Source organism: Bombina bombina, chromosome 2, assembly GCF_027579735.1.
Source record: "Bombina bombina isolate aBomBom1 chromosome 2, aBomBom1.pri, whole genome shotgun sequence".
Classification (NCBI taxonomy): Eukaryota; Metazoa; Chordata; class Amphibia; order Anura; family Bombinatoridae; genus Bombina; species Bombina bombina.
Window position 1 is genome coordinate 566,759,533 of NC_069500.1, and position 23,654 is coordinate 566,783,186.

The 23,654-nt window shown below is 37.1% G+C and overlaps 1 protein-coding gene across 3 annotated transcripts in view; it reads left to right on the top strand.

Annotated features, from left to right (window-relative positions):
* Positions 1-23,654, top strand: part of AGTPBP1 (ATP/GTP binding carboxypeptidase 1) — a 362,468-nt gene that overhangs the window by 147,306 nt on the left and 191,508 nt on the right. For 2 of the 3 annotated variants that reach the window (XM_053702435.1, XM_053702434.1), the window contains exon 3: positions 1,208-1,338. In XM_053702435.1, coding sequence (XP_053558410.1) covers positions 1,208-1,338 — 131 coding nt within the window. Of the gene's footprint in view, positions 1-1,207; positions 1,339-17,304; positions 17,382-23,654 lie in introns of those variants that run through there. The other variant, XM_053702437.1, reaches the window with a different exon arrangement.

Genomic DNA, 23,654 nt, shown 5'->3' on the forward strand with positions numbered 1-23,654 from the left:
CAATTGACAAAAGGAGTAAATTAGAAAGTTGCTTAAAATTGCATTCTTTATCTGAATCATGAAAGAAAAAAATTGGGTTCAGTATCCCTTTAAGCAAACATTCATTAGGGAAGTGAGAGAAAAAAATTGTGAAAGATGTAACTGGAAGAGAAGCTAGAAAAATATTATATTATGGTAACTGGATTTAGCTGAGGAAATGAAATCCACATTTTTAACATCATATTTCTTGACTGATTGTGTTTCTAAACATTTATTAAACATGCTTCTAATACAATTATATCTCCTTTTTAATACTCATTATATGGTATTTATATTGTTACTCTAGTATTAAATTGTAACCTTGATGATGATTTTTTTTATATATTAACAAAAAGTTAATAGTAATAATAAAGTAATAATTAGGATTTCAATACCTAACTACATTTAGGCATAGGTTACATTAGCAGGTCTGCCTTACCTGCAGACTCAGGCCATTTTATGATCATGTTCTGGAGAACAACAGATGATGGTTTTAATGAGCAAAATCAGCTATTTCAAATACAAAAAGAAACACAACTGAATAATTTCCCATACATTTAATCCTAGGGATGTGCAACACACTAAGTTCTGGATTTGCACATATCTTAGTGTGTTGCACTTTGACAAGAAGAAATCTGGCTTAGAAAAGAGCTGAATGCCATAATTGGACACCTTTTACCGTATTCGGCAGCTAACGAAAACTGTCAAATGCACATCCTTATTTAATACTCTGCAGTAGGACAAACAAGTCATTTAGAACATATTAAGGGGACACACATTTTAAAGTGCAGTGTCCCTTTAAGGGACTGTCACAGATCCACTCAGCACATGCCCTCCCAACTGTTGATGCCCACAATACACCAACCACAGGATTTACACATGACACCCCCCACCTGATGCAACCCAACCACAAAATTCTCGTTGGCCATTGCTCAAAAGTTTTTAATTTCCAGGAAACATTGGGATGTATGATATTTAATTTACATATTTTAAAAATGTAATGCAATATCTGTGAATGACAACTGGTAGTAACAATAATCTGCATAGATGGTGTATAACGACTATGCCCATTCTATTATTAAATTTCGATGAATACTTTCTTGTATGAAAGAAATAAGCATTTTAATATTCTGCATTGATAATTCCTTTTTTTCCCTGTAACTGTTAATATTTTACTTTTTCTTTGCAGCCTTTCGAATAATTCTCGCCTAGTAACCCTCTTGTTACAGCTGGAAAAGATCAACACAGAATTTTCAGTATTGGACTCTGATAATGCACGATATGTTACAGCAAAGCTCCTTCACTTGGTTCAAACCCAAGGTATGATTTTTGCTAAACAGTTTTTTGTTCACTGATGTGTTTTTAGTACAACTATTCAAAATCGGGAAGATGGTTCAAAAGGGGTAGACTGAAGAATTAAAAAGAGAGAGCATGACACAAGGAATACCTGATATGCTGTGTAATATTTGCAGTAAGGTGTAGGAAAGTGTAAGGAGAGTTTACAAGGAGATAGCAAGCAAGCTAAATTTGTCTCTGTGCAATTTTAGAAAGTCACATGTATAAAAGTAGTATTAACAGATTTATAAGATTAGACATTAAAGGGACATGAAAACCACATTTTTTCTTTCATGATTTAGACAGAGCATACAATTTTAAACAACTTTCCAATTTACTTAATTTCCAATTTGCTTCATTCTCTTGTTATCCTTTGCTGAAAGGTTTATCTAGTTAAACTCAGAAGCAGCAAAGAACCTAGGTTCTAGCTGCTGATTGGTGGCTCCATATATATACCGATTGTCATTGGCTTACCCATGTGTTCAGTTAGAAACCAGTAGTGTATTGCTGCTCCTCCAACAAATGATACCAAGAGAATGAAGCAAGTTTGATAATAGAAGTAAACTGTAAAGTTGTTTAAAATTGTATGTTTTACCTAAATCATGAAAGAAAATGTTTGGGTTTCATGTCCCTTTAAGGGAGAGGGGGGGGGGGTAAAGTTGGTGGGAGGGGGGTTTTAGAAAAAAAAAAACAGCACTGGAAAGTGCCTTCACATTGTGGTCAATGGGAACTGTGTGTTCCCAGTAAATATATATTCTTATATACATATATATATTTTTAAGTAGAAATGGTGAGGGAGAGTTAAATGGGTTTATTAATCAAAATTCAAGGGATGAGTCAAAATGATTTATTATTACTTTTAACCCTTGAATTCCAGAACCTAAAGCAGTAATATACATCAGAATGTACAAAAGGATGCAAAAAGACTTGCAACACAAAGAAAAAGACTGCAGGTTGCTGGGCTAGTTAAATACTTCAAACCCACTTATTAAAATATTGTCAGATTAACAGAAAGAGGTAAATATATTGACAAATATCACAGACATACCCATTTATACAAAATAACTTTATTGGAGAAAAAATAAAAGTCCAACTGGACTCGTACTCATGCACACACACACACATACTGTTAAAACTTGCTGGAACTCAGATAATGAATTATTGTCAGAAAGCACTGAATAAATTCCAGTTTGTTACTGCCAGGAGATATATATAATATGTTTGTCTATACAGGTAATTGACCCTTGGAAGTAAACAAGTTATTTTAGACAGTAGCGGAATGTAATGTCTAATGAATTTGTTAGTCTTTACAAAAAGCACCACGTCATTGTAGGGAATGAGCAACAAAATGTATATATTTGTGTGCTTGGATATCAGTCTGTTAAATAATTACAAGGACACGTTGTATAAATATATTAGTAGCTCAATCGCAAACTAAGTAATAGTTACAATGTTGTTTAGCTTATTGTTACAAATGTTGCAACTTGTAGTTGTTTGACTTTTTAATATAAAGGATCCGTAGTTGTTTTTAAACCAAACCGTTGATGGTCATATGGTGTGGTGTGTACCTTTAAAGCCAATACCATTAGTAGCTGTGTATTTTAGAGTTTGCATCGATTGTGTCACCACTATTATTTGACACAAAAATAAAATTATTATCATCAGATTTCTATATTTATTGGTGCAAAAGTTATTTATTCATATACCATGTGCAGACTCACGATGTGAGCCAGCAATTCTATGTCTATGTATTGGCAACCGATTTAAGTATTGTATTGATTTAACACCTAAAAGCGGTTTGTTTTTAGGAAAAATATGTGCTCTGCTTCTTGCAAGAGAAATGCCACAATGTTAAGCACTCTGAATCTCTATATACCACTGCCACCATTAAATATTAACTCTTGCAAGCAAAAGCAGATGTAGAATCCTGGAAACAGCTCCTACTATATAGGACGCCAACAAGTTAGCAGATAAAAAGGTTATAAGACTAAACTTCAGAAAGGTCTCTTCTATAGCGGAGACCGGATTAACGTTTAACTGTCTGTGTATATCAAGGTCATAACATAAGTGCTATTCGAATATTGACTGAGTCAGCTTTCTAAAAAGATAGAGGTTCCATAACCTTGTGATAGTGCCCCTATAGTACCCCTATGGTACCAGTACCCAAGATGGCGGCAATTCGGTAGAGGGTTAGAGAGCTGTTTGGGGGGGATCAGGGAGGTTGGGGGCTAAGGGGGGATCCAACACTGGAAAATAATATGTTAAAAAAAAAAAAAGTACTTAAAGGGACATTCCAGTCAAAAAATTACTTTACATGGATTCATTGTAGTTTTGAATAGAATAATTTTTTTAATATACATGCATTAGCAAAAATGCTTCTAATAAAAGCTATAGCTGTTTCAAAAGTGTATTTAAGTATGCACCGTGCACCAGCATTTTAAACACAGCACTTGCTCAGAGAGCCTAAGGTGCTTTTAACATCTGGTAATGACTCAATTTGTTAAGTGCTGACATGATACACGCCCCACTGATGATCTAAACAACTGCAGTATTTAAATTGCCAGTGCTGTGAGAATATCTATTTCTACTTCACGTGCACATGCAGAGAAAAATGTTAACACTAAAACAGTGATAACTTTTACTAGAATACTTTTTGCCAATACATCTATATTGCAAATTTGTTTCTATTCAAATATGTAATTCATCTGTGTGCATTTAAATTTTGACCGGAATGTTCCTTTAAGATGGCAGTGACAATTGTGAGGTGGGGGAGGGTAGAGACCTGTTTGAGGGGGGTCAGGAAGGGATCAGGGGGTGGGACGCATCAGGTGGGAAGCTGATCTCTACACTAAAGCTAAAATTAACCCTACAAGCTAACTAATTAACCCCTTCACTGCTGGGCATAATAATAATAAGCGGTCTTCTAATTACCAAAAAGCAATGCCAAAGCCATATATGTCTGCTATTTCTGAACAAAGGGGATCCCAGAGAAGCATTTACAACCATTTGTGCCATAATTGCACAAGCTGTTTGTAAAGAATTTCAGTGAGAAACCTAAAGTTAGTGAAAAAGCTAATGATTTTTTTTTATCTGATCGCATTTGGCGGTAATATGGTGGCATCAAATATACCAAAATGGGCCTAGATCAATACTTTGGATAGTCTACTACACTAAAGCTAAAATGAACCCTACAAGCTCCCTACAAGCTACCTAATTAACCCCTTCACTGCTGGGCATAATACAAGTGTGGTGCGCAGCGGCATTTAGTGGCCTTCTAATTACCAAAAAGTAATGCCAAAGCCATAAATGTCTACTATTTCTGACCAAAGGGGATCCCAGAGAAGTATTTACAACCATTTTTGCCATAATAGCACAAGCTGTTTGTAAATAATTTCAGTGAGAAACCTAAAGTTTGTGAAAAAGTTAATGAAAAAGTTAACTTTTTTTTTATTTGATCACATTTGACGGTGAAATGATGGCATGAAATATACCAAAATGGGCCTAGATCAATACTTTGGGTTGTCTACTAAAAAAAAATATATACATGTCAAGGGATATTCAGGGATTCCTGACAGATATCAGTGTTACAATGTAACTAGCTTATTTTGAGAAAAATAAATGGTTGGAAATAGCAAAGTACTTATTGCCCTATAACTTGCAAAAAAACGAATAACATGTAAACATTGGGTATTTAATAAACTCAGGACAAAATTTAGAAACTATTTAGCATGGGTGTTTTTTGGTGGTTGTAGATGTGTAACAGATTTTTGGGTCAAAATTAGAAAAAGTGTGTTTTTTTAAATTTTTTCTTCATATTTTATATTTTTTTATCATAAATTATAAGATATGAAGAAAATAATGGTATCTTTCGAGCATCCATTTAATGGCGAGAAAAGGTTTATATAATATGTGTGGGTACAGTAAATGAGTAAGAGGAAAATTACAGCTAAAGACAAACACCACAGAAATGTAAAAACAGCCCTAATAATTAGTCCTAAGAACTTGAAAAATGGTCTGGGGGTTAAGCTAATATTAGTTGATATTTTATATTTGTCGCACAAATTATCATTTAATTCATTTTTATTAAATTAGCTATCCAATGCATTACTTAACTCCTTAACTACCACAACGTGTACCCTATACGTCGCTGGTCATTAAGGGATTGTCTAGTTATAACAGTGTGGGTCTTGTTGCGAGCAGCAAGACCACGCTATTAGACCCTCCCCCCCTTCTGTAGGCTTGCTAAAATAGCGCAGTCTCGCCCCTGGGGGTTAAAGGGACATTACAGCCAAAACTGGAATCCACATGGATGCATTTCAATTTTAAATAGAAGCATCTTTGTAATATAGAGGTATTAGCAAAAATGCTTCTCATAAATGCTATAGCTGTTTCAAATGTGTATTTAAATATACACCGTGCACCAGCATTTTAAACACAGCACTTGCTCAGGGAGCCTTAGCTTCTTGTATAATCTGGTAATGACTCAATTTGTTAACTGCTGATTTGATTCAAGCCCCACTGGTTCTCTGAGTAGCTGCAGTATTTAAAATGCTGGCACACTGAGACTATCTAGCTATGCTTCATATGCATGTGCAGAGAAAAATGCTAACACTAAAACAGTGATAACTTTTACTTGAAGCCTTTTTGCCACTACATTTATATTGCAAATATGTTTCTATCCAAAGATGTAATTCATCTATGTGCATTTAAATTGTGACTGGAATGTCCCTTTAATTTCATAAATAACATGTATAATTAACAGAAAATTATATAATTTTACACTGCCCCCTCGGAACTTCCTAATGATTCTACTCAGCAAGCAACGTTTTCTGTGAAGAGCACTGTAGTGTATATTGCAAGACTTGTTAGCATACTTTTTCACTTTTAGAGCATTATTAAATATATTTTAAAGGACTTTTTCCTTTCTTAAGTACAGAGTTTCTCAAATTTAGTCCTCAAGGAACCCTAAGAGGCCAGATTTAAATGATATCCCTGATGAAGTGCTACTAAATAGCCCAAGAAGGGAAGTACTTGAAATCTGACCAGTTAAGGTTCCTTAAAGGGACATGAAACCCAATTTTTTTCTTTCATGATTTAGAAAGAGTATGCAATTTTAAACAAAATTGACTTCTATTATCTAATTTGCTTACTTCTCTTTATATACTTTGCTGAAAAGCATATCTAGATAGGCTTAGTAGCTGCTGATTGGTTGCTGCACATAGATTCCTCATGTGATTGGCTCACCCATGTGCATTGCTATTTCTTCAACAAAGGATATCTAAAGAATTAAGTAAATTAGATAATAGAAGTAAATTGGAATAATGTTTAAAATTGCATGCTCTACCTGAATCATGAAAGAAAATTTTTGGGTTTCATGTACCTTTAAGGACTGGATATGATGCTCTATTTCCTGTGTTTGCAGATAGTGTAACAATATTTTAGACTCCCAGTTGCATGATTTAGGTAGATCATGCAATTTTAAGAGACATTTTAATTTACTTCTATTATTTAATATACTCAGATCTATTGTCATCCTTTGTTTAAAATCAAATCTGTGTAGGCCCAGGAGCAGCAATGCACACCTGTGAGTTTGCACAGGTTAAATACATAGTTATATGCAAGCAACATTGCAATAATAAAATGCTCTAACTCATATGAATCAGTAGCTATTAAACATGAAAGTAGGACCAGCGCACCTTTAAACACAAATGTCCAGAGAAATATCAAGGTGAGTGCAGACAAAACCAGAGCAAAACTCCTTGCTCCAAATGATCAAAGTATCCAAGAATCTGAAAAGGAAGCACATAACATAGTCACTGTATACGTCACAAATATATACCACATATCATTACCAATTTTAATTTACTTCAGTTGTATTAAAGCCCATTGTGTATAAGCAATAAATCTACAAAACTGGATTAAGGTCAAACTCCCTATTCATACCTTTTGGGTATAATGTGTCCAATTTCCATATCCATTTGGCCTCCCTGTAAAGGAGGTCCCTCTGTCTGTCTCCCCCCCTAGGTTTTCTTTAATCTTGGTCTAACACCATAAAACGCAGTTGGTTCACCTGGTGACCCATTTGTAAAAAATGTGCCGGTAGTACGGTACTGGTAGATCTTTTGTACCTGTATTTCTGATATCTTTGTAATGGATAAAAAGCATGTACATAGCTGAAGCCTTACGCCAATTGCAGGATACATCAGTCTATACTAAATTACCTGGTGACCCTACTCTTAAAGGGATAGGAAACCCCCCAAAAAACTTTTCAATTTTCAAAACATCATATCAAGTTGTTTAACTATGCAAATAACACGTATTAGCCATTTTTTATAGTTTACCTATATTTTGCTGTTGAAATTATTACTTCTGCCAAACCCTTTTTCAACCTAATTTTGCACCACAAATGACTGTGTTCTACCTGGGTAGAACAAGCATGGTGGCCCGCAGGCGCATTTCTGATTTCTGATCATGCATGCACACAATTATCTTCACTCCTGTGTTACCTGGCGCATCATAAACACTGTGCTGGATGCTGACAAAGAGGCCAGTAACCGATAGTGAGGGACGCGGTCATGCTTGGAGGCGCATGGGGCAGTAGGATCTTTAACGATTGAGGTAAGAATTTAAAAACACCTAGACTGACAAGCATTGTTTTAATTTTGATATAGCCCCTTAGACTGACTAGTCATAATTCCAGTCATAATTCCCCTAAACTAACAAGCATTTTTAGGTAAAGTTAAAAAAAAAAAAAAACAGTAACATTTTTAAAAAAAACCTTTACAATTACTAATGAGCTAACATGATCTGTGCTGGATGATATTAGTAAAACATTCCTTCTTTTCTGGGTGGTCATAAGAGATGTTTATAGCAGATATAAAAATATAGTTTATATAGGTACTGAAGCTTTGTTTCAAACTGAAAGTAAGTGCATTTTAGATGTGTTATACTTTAACTAACTGATCAGGATTTTTTATTCCGTTAAAAAAGAAAAGATTTCTAATCCTTTAAGATCCAAGCTCACTTTAAATCCATGCTAGATAATGCTTTTCAACATCAAATTATTAGCAAAAAACTGTATGACCTCCTTTTGATTAAACATCCTATTGTACCTGCTTTTTACTTAACCCATTGTGGCTGGAATTGGCTCCATTATGAGCAATGCTGCTAAATGTATTGACCGTGTATTGGCCCCTTTAGTTCAAAAGGGTAAATCATACATTAGGGACAATTTGAAGGTTTAAGTGATAATGTTGTGCATGCCACATGGGATGTTTGCAGTTTATATACAGTTATCCCACATACAGTGGGCATTGATTGTGTTAAGAATACACTTGATAGATGTGACAAATCACAAATAGGATTCATGATGGATCTATTGGAAGCAATATTGACCCAAAATTATTTTCTTTTCAATAAAATGTTTTATTTGCAGAAAACAGGCACAGCGATGGGGTCCAATGTGGCCCCATCATATGCCTGTATGGTAATGGGTCATATTGAAGAGACTGTGACTTATAATCATCCCCTATTTAAACAGTACTTCTTAGCATGGTACAGGTACATAGACGATTTGTTTATTGTTTCGCAGGGACCCACTGAATGTCTTACAGAACTAAGGATTGACTTTGAGAGATCAGTGCCATTTATACAATTTACATCTAAACAAGACAACAGACAAATTTAATTTTGAGATACTATGGTTTATAAAGAAAATGGTTATCTTAAGTGATTTATTCGTTAAGAAAACTGACAGAAATACGTTATTACACAGAAATAGCTTTCATCCACCTGCTATATTCAAGTCTGTGCCTAAATCTCAATTCCTTTGGGTTGACAGGATTGTCTCTGATCCTATCAAAAAAGAATGCAGATTAGATGAAACTCAGTTCAAATTTGAAAAACAAGGCTATCCAAACGCAGAATTGGTTCATGTGAGATCAAATTTCCATAAAAAACACCCTAGACGGGGGCGTGTCCGAACAGCGTACCAGAATGGACGCACTTTCTTGGAGCTCTGTATATTATCCTCTCTAATCCGCTGATTACTGAGAAATAATAGCAACATCACTTAACCTACTTTTCAAATAATAGCTCCGCAGAAGTTGGTGGCTATTTCTGCATGCTGTTTTTATGACTTCAGGGCTACAAATCGGCAACACAAGACCTAAGGCAGCGGCCTACACATAGGTGGCGACCCCCCCCCGGTCCTACCGGGTTACCAGTGCTAGCAGAAGATATCTGCCTTACTGACTTGCTCTATCTAAACAGGTCCTCATCTTTCTACAAATCTCGTACTTACTTTCAAGCTAAAGATCTTCACTGACAATAGCAATGGCGAGAATAGTCACAACCACGTGGTGCACCGACATGCTGGACAGGTCTGATCGCCATTTTGCTAAGATTGAGGCTTTATTCCAATCCCTAATAGATAAAGCGCCGACAGAACAAGAGCTCTTATCATATATGGACAGTGTCACATTTGGAAAAGATAAGGATGTGTACACGCAGCACTACCAGGGAGCAGCGGCAGGCCTCCTTTCACCACCCGATGTGACCAACTGCACTAGTGAGTCGCCATTGCTGACAGCATCAACAATTCCTAATAGCTTACCCAATCTGGCAAACACTCCTGAGGCATACACTAGCAAATATAGAGTCGATAGTACCCCTCTGGTGACCAGCTCTGATAGGAGGTTGAAACCGCTTTTCTCTGCAGTGGGAGAAGGCATACAGTCCCCTAAGGATGGCGACACAGTTCAACTGCATTTCACTATGCTAGATTTAAACCGGGACATCGTCATACATTTAACATCACCCATCGGTTATGCAATAAAGGATATCCACTCACGGCAGTCACTGTTGTCACAACTTGAAGTTCATACTGGTGCCGTGGCTCATCTACACTCAGCTACTGGGAAATACTTAACTACAGCGGTTACCTCCGCAAGGAAAACGGAATTTGCCTTGCTGCCTTTACAGCGCCCCTTCTTCATCATTAGATACATGGCGGTGAGACATTCTAAACTACAGGGACTGGTGTGTGTTTGGAAGATGGGAATAGGATAGTCATTTTAGTCAGGACTGTACTGCTCTAACACATACCAATCTGTTTGGAACATATAAGGTGTTATGACTTATGCAGTGTGTTATTACTCTCTCCCCAGGGTATGTTTATGTTATATTAGAATTGAATAAGTATCGCTAAATAAAGACATTCTATACTTAATAATCAAAGAGCTAATTCACTATAACCTACTGTTAATATCCCATTATGTTTTAGCGATGTTGATGCAGGCTTTGTACTTCATAGATTCAGAGAGGAATTATTCTAACATTAGTTGTGTTTTATCTTGGTGTAATTTCTCATCAAAGAGCCAACTAGATATACATATCCCGTATATATGTGGCATGTGGGTAGTTAGGGGGTTCACGCTCATCATCTACAGTGAGACTTTGCTGTCCTTGTATCTAGCCTCATACCTGGCATTGCTTATTGGGCACCGCTGACGACATTGGGAAAGAAAAGTTTTAATTTGCAGGAATGTTGTTATAGCTGTTTGTGTCGCATCTAATATTAATACCCCACAATGGACATATATACCTTAAGCAAGAGGGGAATGTTCTGTTTTATATTTCTCTCAACAGCCCATGATCAATTATTACCTGAGGACATCAAGACACTAAAGTTACTGTTTAAAATGTTACACATAAAACTTTTGGGCTTATTTGATCACGAGATCTGGAAACCTACTTAAGCTTGTATTATAATCTCTATTATGATCTCACAATGTATTTATATTAAGGGCAATGCTGTATGGAATTATATGTTTTTCTTTATTGTAGCCTGCAATTTTACCATCTGTGTTGTTGAATTTCCTTTTCTCAATAAAGTCCTTTAAAAAAACAAAAACAAAAAAAAACACCCTAGACAACAGAATGATAGACTCACTTTTGTCAGTACATATAATACTCTAAGTAATAAGGTACAAGGTATCCTGAAACACAATTGGCATATCCTAATTTTGTAGATTTATTGCTTATACACAATGGGCTTTAATACAAATTAAGTAAATTAAAATTGGTAATGATATGTGGTATATATATTTGTGATTTATACAGTGACTATGCTATGTGCTTCCTTTTAAGATTGTTTTTAATCTTGGTCCTCTGTGACACTTTAAAAGGGCATCAAAAGGGTTAATATGTTGCTTTTCTTGGTTCACATGTGATTTTTGTAACCCCGCCTATGATATGTGTTCTCATTGGTTCTTGTTTTATTAGTATTGCTATATATTGTCTGTATATGCACTGTTTTTAGCTTGACAAAGGGGCAGGTGCCCCGAAACGTTGCTGTCTATCTAATAAAGGTTTATTTCACTTTTCCACACCTGAGAGTGCAACATTTCTTTGGATACTTTAGTAGCTATGTTAAAAGTGGGTTTTTTGTGTGGAAAAAAAGGTTAAAGTGACAGTAAAGTCAAAATTAAACATAGCTGGATTGGATAGAGTATCACATTGTAAACAATTTGCAATTATTATTATTTTATTATTATCAGGTATTTGTAGCGCGCCAACAGATTCTTCAGTGCTATAAACATAAGCGATATACAAGATATAATTTATGGGGATCAAATGGGTAGAAGGCCCTGCCGAGAGTTGCACTGTTGTAGGCGGCTCTTATGAGGGGTATCTACAAACAGCTGGGCTCATAGACTTACATGCTAAGAGGTTAAAGGGGGGTAGCAATAGAGTTAGAAAAGGTTAGTGTAGGTTGTATGCATCCCTGAATAGTACAGTCTTTAGGGAGCGCTTGAAGCTTTCAAAACTAGGGGAGTGTCTTGTGGAGCGAGGCAGAGAGTTCCATAAGATGGGAGCCAGTCTGGAGAAGTCTTGTAAACGGGAATATGAGGAGGTAACAAGAGAGGAGGAGAGTAGGAGATTGTGAGCAGTGCAAAGGGGTTGGGAGGGAGAGTATCTGGAGACGAGGTTTGAGATGTAGGGGGGAGCAGTGCCGTTGAGGGCTTTGTATGTCAGAGTGACAATTTTGTGCAGCAGATGAAGAGCGATGTGTAAGGAAGATGAGCCTGGAAGAGACATTCATTATGGATTGTAAAGGAGCTAGGTGGCAGCTAGGGAGATCAGAGAGGATGGAGATGCAGTAGTTGAGGCGGGAAAGGATAAGAGAGTGGACTAAAATCTTAGTTGTGTCTTGTGCAAGGAAATGTCTAATTTTAAAGATTTTTTTTTTTTTTTTTAAACAAAATTTTTTTATTGAGTCAAATGAAAAGTAGAACAGTAACATTTGGGTAAGAAGAACATTGAGTAAATAATTACAATTTAAACATTGCGTTGAGATGGTTATCATCATATCCAAAGAAAATAATACAGAGTAAGGCATGTCATCTCAATATCTCATTGTGATGTGGGGTTGTAGGGGGAGCAGAACCCATGTTACAATTAACTATGAACTAAATTCATTTTTTTTCCTTTAATGGGGGGGGGTGGGTTTGGAATATGTAAAATTAATATGCTTAGTTATTTCAAAAAAAAAAAAAAATGCATATGTGTAGCTATTATAGGAGGTATTGGGTGAGGATACTGGATATTATTATGAAAGTGAAGTAATAGTATGCTGTCCGGGGGAGAGATAGAGAGGGGAGGGGGGGGGGTGGGGGTGGTGGTGGGGGACAAAGGAATGGAGTGTCTAAGTTTGAGGGTTCGTGATTGGGCGAGTGTTCCAGTCTGGGAATTTCGTAAGCCAGGGGGACCAGATCTCAAAGAAAGAATCGACTTTGTCTAGAGCCTTGTAGGAATACTGCTCCATTTGTCCAAGATATTGGACTACGGCCAAGGTTTGGGAGAAGGATGGGGGGTTCTCATTCCTCCATGATCTGGCTAGCGTTAGCTTTGTGGCCAGGAGGACATATATTGCAAGGGCTTCTTTTGGGGTGGTGAGGTTTGTCATCTAAAGGTGGAGCAGTGCAGTCACTGGAGTGTACTGTATGGTAATTCCCAAGGTGTGGAGGAGACTATATACTTTTTTCCAGAGTGGCTGAATGACTGGGCAGGACCACCAGATATGTTGTGCAGTACCTAAGTGTTGGCAGTGTCTCCAGCATGTAGGAGAGCGGGTGTTATAGATTCTGTGTAAAGTGGTTGGGACTAGATGCCAGCGGACAAGGATTTTATAATGTAACTCCCAGAGAGTAGCGGAATGTATCAGCTTTTTAGTTATCATGATTCTAGACTGCCATGTGTCAAGGTCTGCAGAGAAACCCAGTTCTCTTTCCCAGGCTGTGTGTTGTGAGATTTTGTGTGGAGTGGATTTATTGTTGAGTAAGTTGTAGTGTGCGGAAAGGGGGTGTGAGATGTTGGATGCTTGCTGCCACATGGACTCCCATGATGTTGGGCGTCTGAGTTTTGTCTTTGGATATCCCCATGTGCGTAAGCGTGTGCTTAGGCGATATGCTTCAAAACTAAGATTAGGAGGGATTTGGTATTTACAGCAAAGATTGGGATGTGAGAGCCAGCTGTCGTTTTCATAAAAGTCTGTCACTGACTGTATCTGTCTGTGTCGCCATGCTTCAGGGTGAGAATCTGGTAGGCAATACAACACTCCCGGGATGGTGAGCATGGGTGAAGGATAAGGAGATATGACAGGGTTATGTCGAACCTGGTCCCATAGCTGATACGCGTGTTTAAATACTTGGAGAGTAATGTTCAGGTGTTGTCTATGGTGGGGTGGGATCCAGAGGAGATCCGACAAAGTGAGTGGGGTTGGAATGAGTTCCGATTCGATCATCCCCCACTTCGAGGGGTGATCTGGGTTATTCCAGGCTAACAGGTGTGAGAGTCTAGCTGCGTAGTAATAGTTTATAAGGTTTGGGAGGGCAAGGCCTCCTTGTTCAATTGGTTTCTCCAAGGTTCGCTTAGAGGTTCTGGGTCTATTGCCCCTCCAGACGTAAGACGTCATCAGGCTCTGCAATTTGTTTAGGGTGGGTCTAGGGATATTGTATGGTATGGATCTGAAGAGGTAAGAGATTTTAGGGAGAAAGGACATCTTTATCGCAGTAATGCGACCAGTCCAGGATATTTCATGGAATTCCCATGTGTCTAATAGTTTCCTGAATTCTAGGAGTCTGTCCGTGTAATTGCGGGTAATGGTTATTGATGGGTCTGGGCTGAGGATGATTCCCAAGATCTTAAGGGTAGAGTCATTCCAATTGAATTGGTATTTTCTTTGCAGGCAGGTAAGGATCTTAGGTGGTATGTGTATGGGGAGGGCCTCTGTCTTTGAGATGTTAAGCTTGTAATAGCTCAATTTACCAAACTTTTCTATAATCTCAAAGACAGGAGGGAGGGAGTCACTAGGTGAGGATAACAAAAGGGTAATGTCGTCGGCATATAGTGAGATAGTATGGGTCTGTGTTCCAATGTTAAGGCCTGACACTCTCGGGTCTTCTCTGATACTTTGGGCTAGGGGTTCGATAGCCAAGGCAAACAGCAGGGGCGACAGTGGGCACCCCTGCCTTGTGCCATTGGTTATGATGAATGGGGAGGACTGGAATCCCAAATATGTTTTTTTAAGGTGGAAGCGGCAGGCTTTAGCCAAGGACTGAATGTAAGGAATAAAAGAAAGATCTGAGTCAAGTGTGACCCCAAGACATCAGGCATGTGGGGTAGGGGTAATGATGGATTTATCGACCGTTATAGAGAAGTGGGGGGGGGTGGAGATTTTTGAAGAAGGGTGGAAAATAAGGAACTCAGTTTTGGAGAGATTTAGCTTAAGGTAGTGAGAGGCCAAGATGAGATATGAGAAAGACAGGTAGTGACACATATTTGCAAGGAAGGAGTGCAGAGAGGTAGATTTGGGTGTCATCAACATACAAATGATATTGAAACCCGTGAGACTTTATTAAGGAACCTAATGATGACGTGTAGATTGAGAAGAGAAGGGGACCAAGGACAAAGCCTTGCGGTACCACAAAAGAAAGTAGTAACGGGGCAGAGGATGCCCCAGAGAAGGGCTACACTAAAGGTACGGTTAGACAGACAATTAACTTTTATTATCAATTTTGTGTAGTTCTCTTGGTATCCTTTGTTAAAGATTAATCCTAGATGAGCTCAGGAGCTCATGTATTTAGCCATAATACATATTTGCAAACACTGCTGCCATAGAATATTAAAGACACGTGCAATCTCCTTAGCTCCTATCAGCCTACCCAGATTTACTCTCCAACAAAAACAATACCAAGAGAACAAAGCAGAGTTGATAATAGAAGTAAACTGGGAAGTTGTTTAAAATTGTATCTTTATCATTAACGTTTAATTTTGACTTTACTGTCCCTGTTTCAAAGTTGTCAAACTAACAGGAAGTGCCCAATTGTTTTTATCTGGGTATAAACATTTGTGTGTTGTGTATATAATTAGTTGGATAGCAGCTTGAATCTGTCTGCTACTGCTTTATTCTACAATACAGCTTTGCACATTATATACAGTGTTCGACACATACATTTTTTTCTATCCGGGTGGCATTATGAACTAGTTGGGTGGGGGCAGTGTAATATTATAAAATGTTCTGTCATTTATAAATATTTCTATCCAATGCGCAAATTTGCATAATTAAACATTAATTGATTAAATGATAATTTGAGCAACAAATATTGAAAACGTTTAGGGCCATATTACAAGTGGAGTGCTAAATATCGCTTTTATGATATTTGCGCTCCACTGTGTAATACCAGCACACGTTAATGTGCGCTGTTATTAAAAGTTGTCAGCAATGCGAATGTGAGCACGCGTTCACATTGCTGGGAAGCATTGCGCTCACTAGAGTGCGCTTCCATAGGCTCCAACCTAGGCAAAGAACCTAAAAGAAAGGGACAAGTAGCGCAGCGATGGCAGCAAATATAAATATATATCTGTATGATTACACAGTTTACATATATTTATTTATTTGTTAATATTTGTATATGCACATATCAACACATACATATATATGTACAGTATATAATCATATACATACACTGTAGGTTTACTGGGAACACACAGTTCCCATAGACCACAATGTAAAGGCACTTTTCAGTGCCGTTTTTTTTCTAACATCCCACTCCCACTGAATTTACCCCCAAATACTGACTAGTGCAGTAATTTTATTAAAAAATAAAGATGCTGCTATCTTTATTTTTTAATAAAATACACCAGACTGTATTTTGGGGGCATTTGGGGCACATTTATAAAAATAACCAAAGATCTGATCTCTGTTTAATTTTATAAGCGCTAATTGCTACCGTGAGCTCATGATAACAATAACCAGACACTTGTAATGGCTGGTAATTTATCGCGTGCCTGGAAAGGGGTACATTTTCCCGTTTTTGGGTGCACAATAATTTAGCGCTCCACTTGTAATCTAGCCCTTAATATTTTCTGAAGCTAGCTTAATATTGGCTTAAATTTTAGCCAAGTGGTCAGTAAAATTAGCTGGGTGGAACCCACTAAAATGGTCCTGGGGAGAACACTGACTTGTAACTCCCGGCACAGTAATTTCCTGAATTTATGTGCAACAGACAGTTGTCCCCTGATGTATGTCTTAGACCTTATCAGTTTTATTTTTATTACTATTAACATTTTGTTTCCTAATGTCCTTTTTAATTTTTTTATTAAAAGTGACAAACATTGTAAGCAGGAATAACTGTAAACAGTCAGCAGCATTGCAGGCCCTTCTTATTTTTAAATACACATAAATATTTATTTGTTGACTTTAATGTTCGATGACCTTAATTAAAATTGCAAGACTACATAATACGTGTGCCATAGCTGACAGTAAATGTCCCATGTGGTGGAAAAAGTTATGATTGCTAAAAATAATTTGGCTTGTGATGGACAGCTATGTGCCACTCTGGAGGTGTGGCCTGTATGTTGGCATTTGTTTGCTCTTGTCAGCAAGTCATATCCCTGCACTGTCTCAGCACTGATAGCAATGAACTCTTTCAAATATAATATTAACTTTCCAGTTCCTCTAGAAGGTAAGTGACATATCAAAGCATACTTTATATGTCTTCATTATTAATATTTTTTTCATGTGATACTCAAAAACACTAGACCAATGCAACTTGATTCTTCATTCTTTTATAATTAATTTATTTGCAAAAGTAGGCTCAGATATTGGAAAGTATCCATTTCCTTATATTTATCTGACACTTAAATCTCTCTTTTGTAAATGAGTTGTTTGGTTGATAATTTGGGTTTTAATTTGTTCCAAGTTTGGTTGTTTGAAATAATATTTATGAAAGTACTAGGCAGGTCTTTTGTAAAATACAGATGTTTGTAGAATATTTCATATTACCCCTTTACTCACCCTTTGTCTAAACTATACATTTATAGGTCTCATATTAATTAATTAATGGGTTCGGTTAGATGTATTATGTTTAGCCAGGTACAAAATTATGAATAAAATATATAAATATTTAAATTATGTTTTACAATATGTTGTGATTTATCACATTTTTTTTAACTATATAGAAGATCTAACTCAAATTGATTTTGATAAAGATATTTTTTATAAGACTTAAATATGTACAAAACCTTTATAATATAGGCAGTCTTGGGTAGACTCATATTGTAATTGTGACGACATGTAGAAAAAAAGCCCCAATTTATTCTTTATTATAGGTTATCAGGTTACTTTGTTTTACAAGGCAGGATTGGTGATTCTTTAACTGGAGTAAATCAGGGCAATAGTATAGTGTGTGTTAAGCTCTTATGTTTGGCATGTGCAAGTCATGTTAAAATTGGAACACTGCTATGCATAGGTTCTTTCAATGCTACAAATATGATTGGCAAATGCAAAGTTGTAATTGTAAACTACATGATTATAAACCTTAATTTATAAGAATAATTGTGCAATTAGTTCCCTGTCCCCCAGAACAAAAGAACCCTTGCTAAAAAAATCACAAACTAATTTTCAGATATAGCACAAACTCTGGCCTAGTTTCCATTGAGGTGGTAAATTGCGGAAACTGGTGATAAAAAAACATTTATCTCCATTAAAGCCTATGGAGATTTTTTTTAAGTTATCACCAGTTTCAACACTTTACCACCTCAATGGAAGCTAGGCCTCTGTTGGCAGATGTGCAGACTGGGGTAGCCTGCCCTCTTGTATTATTACTTACTCACATACTTCATCTTTAAATTTTTGAAAAGTCATACAATGTATTTTGAAATTGAACAACCACCCGTTCAGCACAAAGCCATGGCATTCTTCACAATAAAAATCTTGTTTTAAATAATGATAATAGTGTAAATTAAAGTTAAGTAATTTGCACAGCGTTTTTCCCGATGTTGTGATCATGATTACACAACATCACATTTCTATTGGCTCTTAGGTTCTATGAGAAATTACATATAAGTGATATAGTTAAAGGGACAGTCTACTTTTTATTTTTATTTTTTATTTTATTATTTAAAAAAAATATATAATCCCTTTATTACCCATTGCCCAGTTTTGCATAACCAACACAGTTATATTTATATAATTTTTACCTGTGTCATTATCTTCTATCAAAGCCTCTGAACACTGTCCCCTTATCTCTGTTTTTTTTTTTTTTTTTTTTTTTTTTTTTACAGACTTGCATTTTAGCCAATCAGTGTTGACTCCTAGGTAACTCCACAGGAGTGAGCACAATTGTTATCTATATGGCACACATGAACTAACACTGCCTACTGTGAAAAACTGTCAAAATGCACTTAGATAAGAGGCGACTTAGAAATTTGCATATGAACCTACCTAAGTTTAGCTTTCAACAAAGAATAGCAAGGAAACAAAGCAAATTTGAAGTCCTGTATGAGCAGTTACAATTATTTTACCAGAGCTTTTCTCTTTGATTAATATTTTTAGTGTTAATGTTATTTTATATATATATATATATATATATATATATATATATATATATATATATATATATATATATATATTAATTTTAACTCCATTGCCAAAATGTTATCACTATAAGAACCTCTACCCCCTATTTATACACAATACCTCTCCCATATGAACCTTGGCTCTGACCTGCAAATCACCACTGTACCTTTGTTTCATGAACTATGCCCCTATGTTATTTTTTGTAATTAATTACTTAAAGTGACATGAAACACAACATTTTTCTTTTATAATTCAGATAGAGAATACTTTTTTTAAAAAAACTTTCCATTTTACATCTATTATCAAATTTTCTTTATTCTCTTGGTATCCTTTGTTGAAGAGTATGTTCAGGAACAGCAATGCTCTATTCAGATTTGCAATATTTAAAGGGATAGTAAAGACAAAGTAAAATGTTTATGATTCAGATAGTGCATACCATTTTAAACAACTTTGCAATTTACTTCTGTTATCAAATTTGCTTTGTTTTCTTGCTATCCTTTGTTGAAAGGCAGGCTTGGGAGAAGCAATATACTACTGGGAGTTATCTGAACACAATTGAGCCAATGACAAGAGGGATATGTGCAGCCACCTATCACCAGCTTGTTCTTAGTTATTGCTGCTCCTTTTCAATAAAGGATACCAAGAGAACAAAGCAAATTAGATAGTAGAACTAAATTGGAAATGTTTTTAAAATTGAATCTGAACCGGGAAAATTTTATTTTTACTTTACTGTCCCTTTAAAAACATAGAAGCCTTTGGGAACATTTCTAAGCCCCTAGCAGAAAACGCTCCTCTTCCTCTGACACTTCCTCTTCCTATTGTGTGTTATTACAGTGAATCTACATTTTAAAGGTATAGTAAATGTTACAGTGTAGTGCAATAGATTACACATTTTGCAGTACATATTGTATAAGATGAGCAGAGGTTTAAAACTGCATATATTACCTGAACATTTCACTACATCACATGAGACATGAAACCCAAAGTCTTTCATGATGCAGATAGAGCATACATTTTTTATTTTATTTTGTATTATTTTCATAATCATCTCTACAATAATCTTAACAGAAAATGTTCACAGAACATAAACAAAACAGTATTAAATCAACAATACAGAATTGACAAAAATAATTATGACACAGTACCATGTTAGAACCTGTGAATAATATCTAAGTACATCCACATAATCATAATTAGTGATGCATTCATATGATTCAGAATTAAACCTAATGTCATGAGCGCTTCCGTTCATCGCCGTGTCGCCGCGGCTCCCGGAACTCCTCTGTGTCTCTGACGTCATGTTGCTTAGCAACATGACGCTTTCTCTCACACCCCTCTGATGACGGTTACGCTCTGCCCTTTAAATCTCGGCGGGAGATCTGAATCTGGGCCCGTTTGTTGTTTCCCTGGATTGTGAGTACCATATCAGTTTTGTTCTTCTGTGTACCGACTTCTGCCTGCCTGACCAAGCCTCTTGCCTAATCCCTACTTGCTGATATTTGGACATTGACTTCTGCCTGCCTGACCTTGCCTGTAGCTATTACCCTTTTGCTGATACTTTGATGCCGACTTCTGCTTGCCTGACCCTGTCTTTTGCCAATACCTTTTGCTGATATTTGGATTCCGACTTCTGCCTGCCTGACCTTGCTTTGGCCTTTACCTTTAAACCTATTCTTTGTTAAACAACACCTGCTTAAAAGGGACATTTACTTTTACAAGCTGCAAAAGAGAACTTTGCCTTTCTGTTTGTTATACACCTGCTTAAAAGGGACATTTACTTTTACAAGCTGCAAAAGAGAACTTTGCCTTTCTGTTTGTTATACACCTGCTTAAAAGGGACATTTACTTTTACAAGCTGCAAAAGAGAACTTTGCCTTTCTGTTTGTTATACACCTGCTTAAAAGGGACATTTTCTTTTACAAGCTGCAAAAGAGAACTTTGCCTTTCTGTTTGTTATAAACCTGCTTAAAGGGACATTATACTTTTACAAGCTGCAAAAGAGAACTTTTCCTTTGTTTTACAAGCCTGCTAAAGAGGACCTTTTTCAGAAGCTTCAAGTAAGAGCATTTCCTTTTTGTTCTTTGAACTACTTAAAGGGACGTTTTATCCTTTGTGGCTTTCCTGCATTCTGGAACAATATTCATTTTTGTTATCTTCTAATCTGCTTCCTGAGTGGGTCACGTCCTGGATATTTCTCAGTGTGCTAGCGTGTGCTTTCAATTCACGCTAACAGTTGGGTTACATCCCGGATTGATTCCTGAGCGGCTGACATTACAAACGGGCCATAAAAATGGACCCCACTGAATTATCTATGGCCGTGGCTCACCAGGGACAGCTCTTGGGTTCTCATGCCACTCACTTGCAGTCTCTGGACACTAAACTTGATCAAATTACTGCTCTATTACAAAATTTGGTTGCTACCGCACCTCCCAATCCTAATCCCAATCCAAATCCGATTGAGGCATTACCTCCTCCGATTCCTAACAATCAGTCTCAGGTACAACTAAGTCCCAGGATTCCTCTTCCGGATAAATATGATGGGAATCCTGAAGAATGTAGAGGCTTTTTGAATCAATGCCGTCTTCATTTCCGAAATAGCCCTACTCTCTTTGCTACTGCCTCTTCTAGAATCACGTTTCTTATTTCCTTAATGAAAGGAAAAGCCTTGGCTTGGGTGTCACCTTTGCTAGAAAAGAATGATCCTATACTGTTGGATGTTGATACATTTCTATCTACATTCTCAAACGTATTCGATAAACCTGGAAGGTCATCCGCTGCTGAAGCAACTCTCCTGGATTTACGTCAAGGAAATCAACCAGTCTCTCAATATGCAATTGAGTTCCGCACCCTTGCTTCTGAAACCACTTGGAATCAGGGAGCACTCAGAGCCGCTTTCCGTAAAGGACTTTCTGAGCGTCTCAAGGATGAATTGGTGTATCGTGAACTTCCAGAGTCCTTAGAAGCCTTAATAAATCTCTGTATCAGTCTCGACGCCAGGTTTCGTGAACGCCAACAAGAAAAGGATAGAACACAGAGGACTTCCACTTGAACTCCTTTTCGTTTAGCTCCTCGTTTTTCTAATCCAGTCACTCCAGCCTCTCCTACTACTGATCAGGCTGAACCCATGGAAGTAGGAAGTATAAAATTAACTGAGACTGAACGCTTAAGAAGACGGACTCTTGGCTTATGTCTGTACTGTGGCCTTAAAGGACATTTATTAAGGGATTGTCCTACTAGGCCAGTAAAAGCCAGGGCTTAACTCTAGTCCAGGGAACTGAGTTAAGCCAAAATAGTGGTCATTCCCTATACAAGAAACTCTTTGTTCCAGTAACTCTTCTAATTGGACATAAGAAGATCTATACCCAAGCTCTAATTGATTCTGGTGCTGGAGGTGTGTTCATTGACTCTACATTTGTTTCTACTCATTCTATACCCTTACTAAAGAAGGAGTATTCCATTTCAGTCTCTACGGTCAGTGGAGATCCTTTGGGTTCTGGATACATTCAGTTTTCTACTCAACCCTTAATCCTCACCGTAGGAATACTTCATTCTGAGACAATTTGTTTCGATGTCATTCCCACTCCGCAATTTCCCATTATCTTGGGACTACCCTGGCTCCAGATTCACAATCCCATTTTTTCTTGGACTTTCGGTGAACTCACTTCCTGGGGATCTACATGCCAGACTAAATGTCTTCAAAAGATTACTAAGTTACCACTCACTATTGCTCTCACAGTTGAAACTCCGGAATCCTTACCTATGCATTACCATGACTTTGTGGATGTCTTCTCCAAAAAAGAAGCGGAACGTCTTCCTCCTCATCGCCCTTTTGATTGTCCCATTGACCTCCTTCCTGGGGCTGCCTATCCTCGAGGCAAGACATATCCACTTTCTAAACCAGAAAACATGGCTCTGGAAGAATATATAAAAGACAATCTGGCTAGAGGATTTATTCGACCCTCCTCTTCCCCTGTAGGGGCTGGTTTCTTTTTTTGTGGGAAAAAAGGATGGCGGATTAAGACCCTGTATTGATTATCGTGGATTGAATCAGATTACCATCAAGAACAGTTATCCTCTGCCCCTTATTCCTGAACTTTTTACTTATCTTCAGGGAGCCACCATTTTCACCAAACTCGACCTACGTGGTGCATAAAAAATTGATCCGTATACGCAAAGGAGATGAGTGGAAGACTGCCTTTAACACTCGATTTGGGCATTATGAATATCTGGTCATGCCCTTCGGGCTATGCAATGCTCCGGCGGTTTTCCAGCATTTTGTAAATGAGATCTTTCGTGATTTTTTGAATATTTTTGTTATCATATATCTGGACGACATCTTAATTTTTTCTCAGAACCACCAAGATCATGTGCACCACGT